This window comes from Cephus cinctus, unplaced genomic scaffold (genome assembly GCF_000341935.2).
Source record: "Cephus cinctus unplaced genomic scaffold, Ccin1 Ccin1_scaffold0696, whole genome shotgun sequence".
Classification (NCBI taxonomy): Eukaryota; Metazoa; Arthropoda; class Insecta; order Hymenoptera; family Cephidae; genus Cephus; species Cephus cinctus.
Genome location: NW_014333318.1, coordinates 568,082 through 581,200, shown reverse-complemented (window position 1 = coordinate 581,200; position 13,119 = coordinate 568,082). Strand labels below are relative to the sequence as shown.

Here is a 13,119-nt window from a genome sequence, read left to right as displayed (position 1 = left end):
TCCCTGAAATGGTCTGATCGGACTTCGAGGTGCCTTAAAGGATCCTGCAAAGAAATGTCAACTCTTCGATAGATATTAAATATCCCTATAAATCCCTAGATCGGACTTCAAAGATCCTACCACCCCTTTGCAGAGCCAAGCGCGATAGGCTGATTGAAAATACAGCTCCGCATCGATCTGCTGCAGCTACTGTGCGAGTTATATTTAGTTGCGGAATACAATGGCTCGGCGACGATGAGGTAGAGGGTGGAAAGATGTCGAGAGACCCTCTCGGGGAGGTACCAGCCAGGAACGTGAAGGAGGTTGGAGGAACTAGAAAACATCGACGCTAGGAATTGAGCATATAGGTGGGTAAGGTAGTAGCGCCCATCGAGAGGGGTGAATACGTGGGTGAAAAATGACAAAAGATTGGGAACGCTTAGGGCACGCAGAGTGCTGAGGTCTAGAGGAGTATCGTTAGAAGGGAATTCCAATTTGAGTTTTTGAGTGCAATAGAGAGAGAGATAAGAGAGTCTACGACCTAGACTTCGATATTGAAGTTTTAGCGAGGATCGATCCTAAGACCTATTGTGGCTTTGCAATTCGCTCCGATATAACGGGTGGGTATTTAGTCTTCACCACGAGCTGGTAGTTGTTCCTATCGAAGATAGCTATTAAATAATGGCATGGGTAATTCCTGCTTTGTCACGATCTCTATTACACGGTAGCTGCAGCTCAGGTTATTATTGCCCAGATAACGGTGACTTAATGGCATTTCCGAGCATCGCCATGCAGCAGACGGTCGATGGTCCAGAACTGCGACTAAGAGAAGCGGACGGATGCTGAAGAGTGAGGAGTTCAACTGGAGACCGGAAAGGAGAGCTGAAAATAGAGGAAGAAGAAACAGACGGATGATCAGAGGGCGACAATGAGGGACGAAGAGCTGGATTGGCTGATCTACTGGGTATACGGAAGAGGGATGCTGGGAAGCAGCCGGGCCGAAGAGCCATCAAGCATGATCCTAGTACTCGAAATCTGATCATCACGAGAGGTTCCTGTGGGGATGACACCAGGACTCTTGGCACTTCTCTGCTTCGTCTAACGGAACGTAGCCGCCGGTCTCTTCGGAAGAGTCTGATAAGAGGTGCCAAGGCTCTCTACTTTTGTGATGCTGTTACTAGCTTCTCTTCTCTAAAATTCATTGCTTCCTCGCGCAGCATCCCTTCGGGATCACAGGATCCTTCTCTTTACTTCTCTTTTTTTTTTTTTTTTTTCTTCGTCTTCCCGTGACTGTAAACAAATTTTACCATCGTGTTACTTTGCCTCTTCTTTCTCTTATCTTTCCTTTCCCAACGTAAACCTAACGGAGCCGCTGCTACGAGCTCTTGTTTCTCTTGGCAAGTTCACTGCGAGATCGCATCAAAGAAAAGTTCAAGAGATATTCTTCGGCGCGTTAACTCTCTCGTGTTTTTCTGGGGCTCGATATATCGGTTTACGTCTGTAAGCTACGGTCGTATGCATCTAACGAAGATAAACTTAAGAGAGATTGATTTTTATAATAACGATGAAGTTTTCGCAGGGAAATAAGATTTCTATAAAAAATTCCGACAGCTCATCCGCCCCCGCGCTGTGTGTCTTACCAGTGCGCAGATGTAGTTCTTAATATGCGTACCGCGCCGATCTTCAAGTTTATACTGACATTCATAAAGATACATGCTCGGCACACAGTTACGTCGGACGGCTGAATTACAAAACGGAGAGAATATATTTTTCCTTGGCTCCCGGTAATTTTCCGTAACAAGAGGAATAATGGGGGTTGAGCGAATGAGAAATAAAGGCGGGGAATTGAGAATAGCTTAAGAAATATTATATATATATATATATACACGTCAGATTACGTAATAATTCAAGAAGTAATCGATAGACTCTCTCGAGGCAGCGTCATCGATATATCGAAAGTTCATATCGGACACGTAATTTCGAAAATCGTTAATATATATTAATGGACCCTCCCCTCCACCCGATCCTTTCATGCAGATCACAAAGATGAATCTGCGTGTCTCTGTCGGGCTTGAATTTCCCGTTATTGGAAAACTGTAAAATGCATAAGGCTCACGAGACTTGCAAATCGAGGACTCGTATGAGTGACAGTTAGGAAATGACGCAGCCAACGGTAGGAGATTGCACTACTGGCAGGAGGTGAGAAAGGGGGTGTTACTGGGGGGATAAAGAAACGGCCGTGAGGAAGTAAGTGCACGAGGTAGGGTATGGGAGTGCGTGTGAGAGTGAGAGGGACGAAGTGGAACAAAGATAAGCGTACGATACAATGGGGCACTTGCCCAGTAACGTTTATCGCTCGAGTGAGTTTGCTGCTTTTCGCGAATTTTCGCAAAATTGCACGGGGGCTCTAGAGAGCGTTCCACTAACTTTTCTCTCGCCCACTCACTTTTGCTTCTTCGCTATTCCAGTCTCTGCTCAACGCCTGGAACGATACTTCTTCAGGTATCAAACTGGATGTTCCTGTGAGTCGTGAGTCAAGGTTGCTTTTTATTTTCTGTTTTTCTTAAGTAAAGAACGTGAAAGGGGAAAGAATAGTTAAATCCTGGAAGCCCTTTTTGACCCCAGCATGAAATCACGTAGAGCTGGTCCATTTGCTTTTATTCAATTTGCGTGGATCTCATCCCGGCAAATCCCACTGGGTTTTCGTTTAATCGAATAAGAGCGCAAATCCTGGCTCCTCTGTATACCTGGAAACTCGTCCTGGAATCGTTTCCTAGAGATATGTAGTTTTGCGCGAGGTGAACAACTGGGTGTGGATTTGTCTGAATGGATGGTGGTTGTCCGGCTGAGTTGGAAGCTTGCAGCTTATTAGTTGGATAAAAGGGCGAATATGAGGCTTGGGTTATCGTTTGCTGGGATATGACGAGGGGATGATTTACTGGGAAAATCGTTATTAAAGTGTCGTGAGGGAAGGAGGAATTGACTGAGGGAGACATTTTTTTTATGGTAACGACCAGGGATTAGATGAAGTAGATTGTCAATATTGGCAATAAAACGCGTATAGAGAATATATTTATTGTCATTTTTAGATCATTCGGGTAATCGTTAAGATATCTTGTAACTTCCAGTGACTAACTTTCTTTGAATTTCTAAATTTTCTTATCAATCGAATCAGATCGAATTGAACGAAATAGGGGTCGACATGAATTTTGCAAATAAAACTTCGTTCCTTGTTCCTTTCTTCGTCATTTTTCTTTTACCTTCTCTCGATTTGTATTATTATTTCCGACTGTACCTCTTTCCTAGATTATTTTTTATTTCAGAAAGAAATGTCTTATCACGACGTTACTATCCTAAGTTATATATCGACAAGACGTCGTGCGAGAGAACTCTCGACTCTGAGAGTGATCATGCGCGATTTAGCACGGACAAGAACCGTCGAAGGTTCTAGAAGCTTCTAGAATGTATCAAATTCCTAGTATCAGCCCTCGATTCGTGGAATCTGCGATCCTCGTAACGTGTCTCATCGAAGGCTTTCGAAGTGTCGGTAAATGTCGTTGCAGGAATCTGTGTCCAGAACCCCCCATATTATACTACTGTAGTGACAGACTGCATGGCAATCGGTTTTAATTAAAACTTTGTTAATTATTCCGTCGAAACGATCGATTACAAAAAAAGAAAGAAGACTCGGGAACGACTAATCTAGCTGAAACTGCTTTTACCTGCGAACGACGAAAGCGACTACAGATAATAAATGACAGTCGTACGTTCAGACCTAGGAAATTCCACGTAGATATATCAATAAGAAAAATCGCAAGTCCTTTCGAGAGATATTCAAAATCCGCAATAATTATTCTAACGGGTAAGAAATAATATCGCATAAAATATTCACGGTTCGAGGAAGTTCGTAAATATCTGACAGTATAAATTTAAAATAGACTTACTAAGACGTAGCGCGGATTACAAATTGCAAATTGCGAATGCAAGTCTCCGCTATTTTAAGACACGCGAAGATTCCGCACTTTGTCTCCATTGCCGACTTTCCAACACTGAAGTAACTCTATCCATGAATATTATTCAAATTTCAAAAACGTAACAATAAGTCAACGTCACAATTCGAAGCTTTAAAAATTTCTCAAATTGTATTCTTGACATATTACTGTATGCATTAATTACCAATTACGGAGAGGTATTTGACAGACGTCTGAGAAACAGGGGTGAAAGGCACCAAGGGCTGCAAAGACTCGTACAAGGTTTATTCACAGAGTCCCTTGATAACGCAAAATCCTCTTTTCCGTCCTGAGGTCGAGACTTATCGAGTAGAAAGCAGGGAACATGAAAACCGAGTGAAAGACTTTCTCCAAAAAGGAAAGAAAAAAGCTAAGGATAATATTTTAAGCGGATATAATATTATAATATTATGTGTGTAGTTTGTATGAAAGGTCGTCACCCACGCTTATCACGATCGTGACAATACTATTGAAAATTTATGACAAGATGACGTCACAGAGAGAAATATACTCAGAGGAAGGATCTAAAGGATTAACAACAGATTCACCAGTTCACCCTGTAATTCTTGTCCGAAAGCAAATATTGATTGGCGAATACGTTTTTTTCTTTTTTTAAAAGATTTTCAATAAAATCGAACAGCATCGAATTTAATCAATATCAATATGTATATATACGATAAATAAATTCCTACTAATTTATCCATCAATTTTGACTTTTGACTTTCCCCATCCTTCGACCTTTCAAATACATCAGGTTTCAAATGAAAATGCAAATTCCAATAAAACTCGTAAACGGCTTGAGCGTAGATCGAGGCGCGAAGTAAATTAATAAATAATATTAAACTCGTGTAGAAATCTCATTCTCATCAATTTACTTTATACGACAATCTCCCAGGCTCTATTAAGTCTCTAGGGCTTTATTAGATTTTATATTAAGCAAGAAAATCCATAATGGCAGGAAGCAACGTGTACACGCGTAGGAGTGCGTGTCGCGTCAAATCCAAGTAGGATCAATCTCAGGGACGGCGACGACGCCAGGCGTCGAGATGCTCGAGACGATTGAGGTGAAAATGACGTCTACCGAGCCATCTATTCCCCAGGGCAGTGCAGTATCTTCTTGGTAGAAGCTTCGAGGATCGGTATGCACGCGCGCGATTGCGCACCATTTGCATTTAGGCGTAACGCGCGCCGCGGAAGGCAGGAATATTGTTTTAACGTAGCATGAAATATTCAGTGGGACCCAAAGCCTTCTGCATTAATATACTTGGATCGCTTAAAAAGAGTCGAGTCCGAGCGTACATGGAAGTTCTATAGTGCGTTCCTTACGTCTTGCAGCTTTGAGTTTTATTTTAGGTTTTTTTTTTTTCTAATAAAATTTTAAGTCACATTTATCACTCGACTTTCGACTTTACCTTTTGAATATCTTTTTCACGGTCGATATAGTTTTTTGGATTCTCGAAATTCTCCGTACCTTTAGGTCTAAAATATTCGCTGATTCATGAAGCTGTGACTCTTATTGTCAAATACTTTGGATTCGAATATTCTACGGACGAATATTGTTCGAATATTGTTTGTTCGACGCTTTCGCGCAGATAACAAAAGTCCGAGATAATATGAAAATCAGTGTAAATCGCGAATTTGCGAGTAACCGTCTTGTTACGAAATTTTGAGTGACGTTTAACATGGGAATTTTGAATAATTCATCGAGGAAACCTTCGTCTATGGGCTTAAAAAAATAAAAAAAAAAGAGACGGAGAAACCAATAAAAATGTAAACAAGGTAAAAAAATAAATTGGACTTTACCGAAGGAACTCCTCAATTTTTTAACCAGAATATATTTACTTACTCGGTTTTGAAACGAAAAATTGGTTTATGACTTCCATGCAAATTCACTCGTTTGACGTTGAGCCTCTCAGGAATCGAAAAAGGAAAAAGACGTCATTGGGACGTTTAACGAAGCTAAAAGTGCCTATTAAAAATAGGCACTGCGTAGCATCCGACGTCGACAGACCCGAGGACGCCGACGTCTCGAACCTGACCAACGTCAATGTCACTGGAAATAGCCCATCCCTGGAATTTCCACGCTGAATTTCACCACGCGTCTATTTCGATCCTTACGAATTTCTGGACGTTGATTATCTCGTAGGATTTCCGTGATAATTCCTTTTTTTTATGCGCATTGACAAATTTAATTGAAAATATTTGTAATTTCAAGATGGTCCATGACGTCACGAAGAATACTATATGAGATATGAAACATACGCTTCGCATAGAAAGTATTTCAGGCAGTACAGTGCCTTTGGTGAATTAGATAAAAAAAATAGTATATCCAATAGAGATAACACAAGTGCACATATGCCGCAATCCCAAAGAAATATTAATGATAGCCAATACGAAAATCTTTCGTTTCCCAGAAACTCACCAGATGCTGAGAAACTTCTCGCGCACTTTGCGCTTCACGCTGTCGCTTTTTCGCCGATACTGCAGCCTCCGACAAGCCTCGGAGGAGATGGGTGCCGGAAGTTGTTTGTAGAATCCTACAAAAAAAAAAAGAAGGAAAAAAATATATAAATTTATATGAAAAAAAAGCGACGATTCTCGTAAACGGGTCGCTCGTAAAATCAGAAACGTCGCGACGCCCCATAGTCGTTTCGCAACACGCAAGATTACAGACGATACTGACGTCTGACGTCTTTCAGAATCAACCCTCTTTCGCTACAGCAGAAATCCTCGAATCCAGGGTACTTTTGAACGTGAAACGTCAGTACTTGAAAAAGCTCAATTCACAGTGCTTCCCCCTATACGCCATCAGGAAAAATATAAGAAAAGAAAAAAATACAAATGTGTTCGTTTCATCAGGATTTGAGACGCTTTCCAACCCAACCCTACCTCAGCCACCCTCGTGGTCTCAGTGCTCGTCCTCCGTCGCGTAACGTTTGGCTAGGTTAGGTTAGGTTGAACTCGAAGATAGGAATAGCGCGACGGTTTTTGCTCGGACAAATATTTATTCGGCCGCAAACGGATTCCGCTCGGTGCTGTTTATCCTCTCGTATATCCGTCATTCCCGTCGAATCGACCTCAAGGGATGGTCCAAAAAAATCGCAGAGGCTCACGGGAGCCTCACTGTTTGTCCACTTTTGGTTTAATTCAAGCGAGTTGGGATTCGTACGGGATCCGATCGCAGCGCCGCTACGGGCCTTCCCTGAACCTTCATCCTTAACGTTCTCTCCTTTCTTAATGCCCCTTTAACGTTCCTGTTACCTTGGAAACACTTAACCAAAGATGCGCGTGGGAGAGAGAGAAGAAGTGCGAAAATGTCAAATCCACGTGGTACCTTTGTAAAGCGACGAAAAATCGCCAGAGGCAAATATGTTTATGTTAAATTGCACGTCGAGACGCATGCCGCGTCGCGACGCCGCTCTGACTCGATTGGCGTGCAAATACAAGAAGGGCGTCTGGCGTCTCGATGTCGAACTGTATATTTCTTGAGCTTAAAGATTCGATTGAAAGTTTTCAAGGAAAGTCGACACTGTGCCACTTTGTAGATATTTGTAAAATGCATCGGAGCTTAGAAAGGAGCCTTAAGGTCGGCCTTGCGTTTCAGATTCTTTCGGTTGCTCGGGAGTGAGGCGACTTTGACGATTCGATAAAGAAAATACAAAGTACAGAAGGAAGCTCTGCGAATGCGAGGATTTGAAACTGCTTTAGCTCTGTACCGGGTTTACTTAAATAGAATATTTGTTATATATAATATTCGTGGTACAGCGCTGTTCTTGAAAAAAAAAACCTACGATTCCTTAAATGTTATTTTCCTAAATAATCCTTTCGTTCGTTAATTTTCATTTTCATTAAACGACAAGTGGCAGGACCAATTACCTAGCCAACTGAGGTGTTCGGTTGTCTCGAGTTTGTTCTTGAAGTCGTTCACTTGTCTCTTGAGTTCACGAAGAGCCAAAGACGGTGCTGTGGATGCAGCTTCCTGATGATCTCGCAGGTCTCTCTCTAGAACGGCGACTCGCCTCTCCAGAGCGCGTAACAGGTCAGCCTCGATCATACCGGAAGTTGCGGGATGTACTCCAACAACCTGTTGACGTAAGGATATTTTTATCTCTTTCTTTTTATCTCGATCGATTTACTCAACTTTAGGAACGTTAATGCGTTATCGGTAACGGCCAGGACTTACCTGGAGTACGTAGGCCGTGTCTGGTGTGTTCGCCGGTAGATACGGCGAAATGTTAAGAAGTTTGTCTCCGTCGTGAAGCTTCAGGATATCCAGAGGACCAGCCTCTGCTGCGCTTCTGAAGAGTTCTGCCAAATAAAAGATAATAAGATTCAAGAGGGATGCTGCGATCCTGTAATCAGTGGATCCTGAGCCTCGTCGAGGTCCAGACTTTTCAACTTCAATCTCAAGGGAGCAAAGGGATAGGAGAGAGTGGAAGAGGGATGGTAGTGTAGCAAAAGAGACCTGAGACTCGGTGCAAGCTCACGGGGAGACCTGGAGGATCGATTGGTCATTTCCGGTACGAAGAAAAAAAAAACAGTCCAACCCTCGAGTCAGGCGGAAAGATGATAGATAGAGACCAAAGAAGAGGGATGGATTCTTGAGTGGAGTCGGAGAGGTGGCTCGCAGACTCTTCCAAGGGGTGAAGATGGAGGACCAGTTGGCCGAGAGGCATTTAGCAAATAATCGATCGGACGCGAAGGCCAGTTTAAAGAGTGGTCACCGGTGGCGCTGACTTCCGGTTAGTGAAAACGAGCGTCTGGGAATGACGATGAAAAATGGTTTATTAAAAGTGACACTCTTTATATCAAGGGATCATTTACAAATTTTTATCTCTCTCTTGCTCCCGAATTTTTCCCTTTTCTCCACCTTTAAGGAATCATTTAATTATTATAAAAAAAATAAAATAAAAAAATTTCATTCAAAGCGAACGCCTCTCCTTTCTCAGCAAGTTCGTTACTTTTCACCCGGAAATAACGGACTCGTTCAACGAGGACGCTTCTTTTGATAATAACTCGCCAAGAAGAATTTCAGTCGGAAATTAATATATATGAATTTCGTGTGAACCAACCTTTACGAAACTCTCGACACCGAATCGATTTCACAAGAGTCATCGAATCGTTGACTCTTGAAAGGAAGTCATAAAAAATGTACAGGAAAATATTAAAATCTCGTTCGATGCTGATACGACGCTAGAAGGTATTATAGTCCATGAGAATAATTCGTTTCACAAGATAAATTCGAATTTGGTAGTAAAATTTTTTTTAATACCATATCAAACGTTGTACTCGACGAACGGAAGATTTATGGCGAGTCTTCAACGAAATTCATACGACTCCCATGCGCCCACCGTTTATCCGAATGTCGCACAAGCGTAGAATGACAAATCACTAGTAGTAGAAAAATAGGGTCGCAGACGAACGATAAAAACTTCTAAATTTGCTTTTCGGTGAGAATTCGCGAATTGCGAGTGCGACCGTACGTGGATATATATTCCCGATAATAATAATATAACAAAGTACAGTCTCGCTAAGAAAGGGGACGCGAAAGAGCTTTGCATAAAATCCAGGCAAATTGAATAGGGCAGACGGAGCATGGAAATGACATTCTATTTTCGACACATGAAAATACACGTGGGGACGTAAATTGGGGTTTATCGTTTTCGAGACGCGGCGATACGCATGTAGATGGGATACGAAGGACGACGAGGCGGAAGATAAGCATCGCCGGGATGAATTCGTGAAAATTGAATAACCCTGAGGATACGAGGATGGCGTATCAGGGTCATAAATAAAATTAGGCGAATTAATTATAATTAAGGACGCCGTAGGTAATTAACCGTGACGCGGCAACTTTATTAATTAATGTCGCATTTTCGGCGCTACCCTATATACATATATACTCTGCGCACTATATAGCTGGGTGTCGTTCAAAAAAGCCCCGTTACGTTATATATATATATATATACAATACAATACATTGCGCAAACGCAAATGCATACGTATTACGTAATTACGGGTAGATGCAGGCGTACGGTCTTGTGAATAGGAGTATGTATTAATTAAATTACAATTACACAAGCCCGCTTAATGGTAACCAGGCGAAGTTAACAAAGCGCACTAACGATATATAGTAATAGAAAGTATTTTTTAGTACATCTGCATGAAACAAGAAAGAGTGCCTTATGCAATTTGCAAAAAAAAAAAAAGGGAAAACTCCGGCGAAAGTCTGCATACAAAATTTAGAGCAAAAATAAAATTTCGTTAAAATTTTTGCTGTCCAGGTTTTATGGTTTACGAAAAATGCCGAATTTACACCTCGATTCGGAAATTCGTCGTTTTTTGAAAATTTGTATCGAAGACCAATTAGAAAGAAGCTGCTTCCACTGCTGTGCTTTATAGATCCGAATAAAAAAAAACATGGCCGCCACTCGAATATCCGGTGTCTCGTCTCATTAATTTCAGTAATAACCGCACTTGGCTCTGAGTCTAATGGAAGGATACTGATGGGTGATCGAGATGGGGAAGAGAGGGGAAGAGACTCATCTTTGATGATGGATCACCGAGTATAAGAGAGCTGAGGAGAGGAGAGCGAGTAGATCTCGCGCGAGTTACCATGTAGGTATATTGTATGTATACCTATATGTTGTCTGTTATGCGTTAGTAACCCCAAGTTACAACCCGACTTGGCTGTCCGAGGCGTCCGAGAGTTACGAGCGGCGTAATAGCGAGTAGGTACTAGCCAAACACGAAAAAAGGAGAATCCTGGTAAAAATGCTTGTTTACGCGGCAACCGGCCTGAGCCGCCAGTCTGCCAGTCAGCCAATCTCCGGAGTCTGCCAGTACCTCATTCGTATATGGTCATACACGTAGCTTCAGTACGGTTCTTCAAATAATTTCGTTTAAGTCGTTCAACGAAAAACTGTTTTACCGACTAGGTACATCTGTGGAATTTCAGACTTTATACAAAAATATATAAGTGAGCCAATACTTTCAGGATCCGATAGGACCGATTTTTGTCGATTTTATAAAAAAAAAGAATTAGGAATAAAAAAGCAAAGTAAATTTGAAATTTTTCTTCGAGTAAGATATATATACCATTAGCAGGGCCGTGAATACCCCCTTTATTTGGTATAATGATTTCGTCTTAGTCGAGACGAAAATATCAAATTTCTCGGAGGAAACGATTTTTCAAAGGTTTTCACCTAACCTAACCTAACTATGAATTTAATTAATTGGGAAAACCCTGAAAAGAGGGGACGATGCTGCTACGTTGCCGTTAAGTTTGGAATACAAAAAGACTTGAAGAGTCTCATTCATGGCGTCTGATTACACGACGTACGCGAGGGGGTCGGGCTAATTTTGCAAAAGCATAGCAGTGCCTGGAATAAAATTTGTCAAGAGATAACAGAAAGATAAAATTAACGTTTATCAAAATTATAGAATCCGTAACACGATTTCAAAAATTTGCCCCTGCTCGATAATTCGTTTTTCTCTTTTTTTCCTTGGAATATATTTTTCGCGTGAAAAATACGTAAATCCTTATGCAAAGTCTACAGGTATCCGCACCGTGCATTCTTTTTACTCGAAGCTGCCAGTCGGCGCAACGAACAGGATAAATTTGTGCAAGGAAGTAAACGGTTGCACGATCCTCACACACGTGAGGTTAAGTTCAAGGAAATTCATAATGGCGAATGATGCGCGTGGGTAGTCGACTCGGTGTAATATCCGGAGAAAGGAACGTTTACGATAAGACTGTGAGAGAGAGAGAGAGAGAACAGCATCAGCTGAGCTGCAAGCGAAAAGAGCAGCGTCTATATCCTTTATTCATTCAACCATTCGACATACAAGATTCAGCGCACGCGCAGTCCTCGCCAAATTTCCATACAAGACTTATTATATACGAGTTTAACGAAAATTGCTTAGCTATCTCTGAAACGCAGCACGCACTTGGCCACCGTCGATAAAGGCGCATTTATATGCACGATTTTCATCCGTCGTAGAAGCAGACAGACACGTGCCACGGAATTCGAATTATTCTGTCAAACACCTCGTAAGCGCAACAGCGTAGACCTATAGTGCTTGTTACAATATATTCCCATAGGACGTTGACCGATCTGCAAGCGTTTCTTTGACTTTCGTGAAAAAAAAAAAAAAAAGACCAGAGGGAAATTTTAAAAAATACGATTCCACATATCGTCACCACGTCCCGAAGGATGGATAAAAAAAAGGAGGAAACGAAAAAAATTTTTGTTGTAATAAGATTCTACGTGAAAATACCCAAAACAATACCGGCAGGGCACGGTATGATTTTAATAGAAAAAAAAAAAAGTATACGTAATGGAATTGCTGTTCATAAAAAAGGGAATGACCTACTCACCGACGGCGACATTATATTTCAAATCCGAGGAAGCAGTCGTACCACGACTTTCTATAAAAAAAAATTCGTACTCGTATAGCCAGAGAATAAAAGGATGTAAATCCAGGACGTAAAACTGCGGCAGGATCAGCAAGGAACGATTTGCCTATATCCGTACGTACGTCAGTCGAGGGTTGTAAAAGTCAAAAGTGCGGGCAGAAAAATGTGCACGAGACGAGGCCGACCGAGGAGGGTTGGAAATCGTAACTGGTTAAGAAAATGTGAGCAAACGTCCGTTGAAGAAGTCATGCAGCATTTACCGAGTCAACTGCTCTAATTGATTCTACGACTAGGAGTGGTTCCAGAGTCGTCGGTGAGCGTCTTAAGCACCGTCCGTATTTACGAGGCTCTTGAAACGCGCGCACGATCTCGCCGCGATATGAAAACGGAACCAGAGGAGTACGAAACGAATCGAATGAAATTACGGTAATTAAGGTAGAGTGGCATCGGGTTGTCTACGGTTAGAGTCTACCAGGCCGAGGGCACGCGCGGCAATTACTGCTCGATTAATGCCAAGTCCCCGTAGTGCGGCAGGGCCGTATAATAATGGTGTCTCCGACCGCTCGCGACGAGCCACGACTACTTAACACGCGACAGGCTTCTTGCTCCGTGGACGGAGAGCGACTCTTGGTGCCACGGATGATACTGGGCAGTGAGTGCCGGAGTAGTGACAGGGGGCAAAGGTCAATCTGGCTGAGCAAGCAAAACAAG

At 42.1% G+C, this 13,119-nt stretch overlaps 1 protein-coding gene across 5 annotated transcripts in view; it reads right to left on the bottom strand.

The window, feature by feature from the left end:
- Positions 1–13,119, bottom strand: part of LOC107270091 — a 79,005-nt gene that overhangs the window by 7,284 nt on the left and 58,602 nt on the right. For all 5 annotated transcript variants that reach the window (XM_025087494.1, XM_015744769.2, XM_015744771.2 and 2 more), the window contains 3 exons: positions 8,173–8,297; positions 7,866–8,073; positions 6,412–6,526 (listed from right to left, as the gene is read on the bottom strand). In XM_025087494.1, coding sequence (XP_024943262.1) covers positions 6,412–6,526; positions 7,866–8,073; positions 8,173–8,297 — 448 coding nt within the window. The remainder of the gene's footprint in view (positions 1–6,411; positions 6,527–7,865; positions 8,074–8,172; positions 8,298–13,119) is intronic.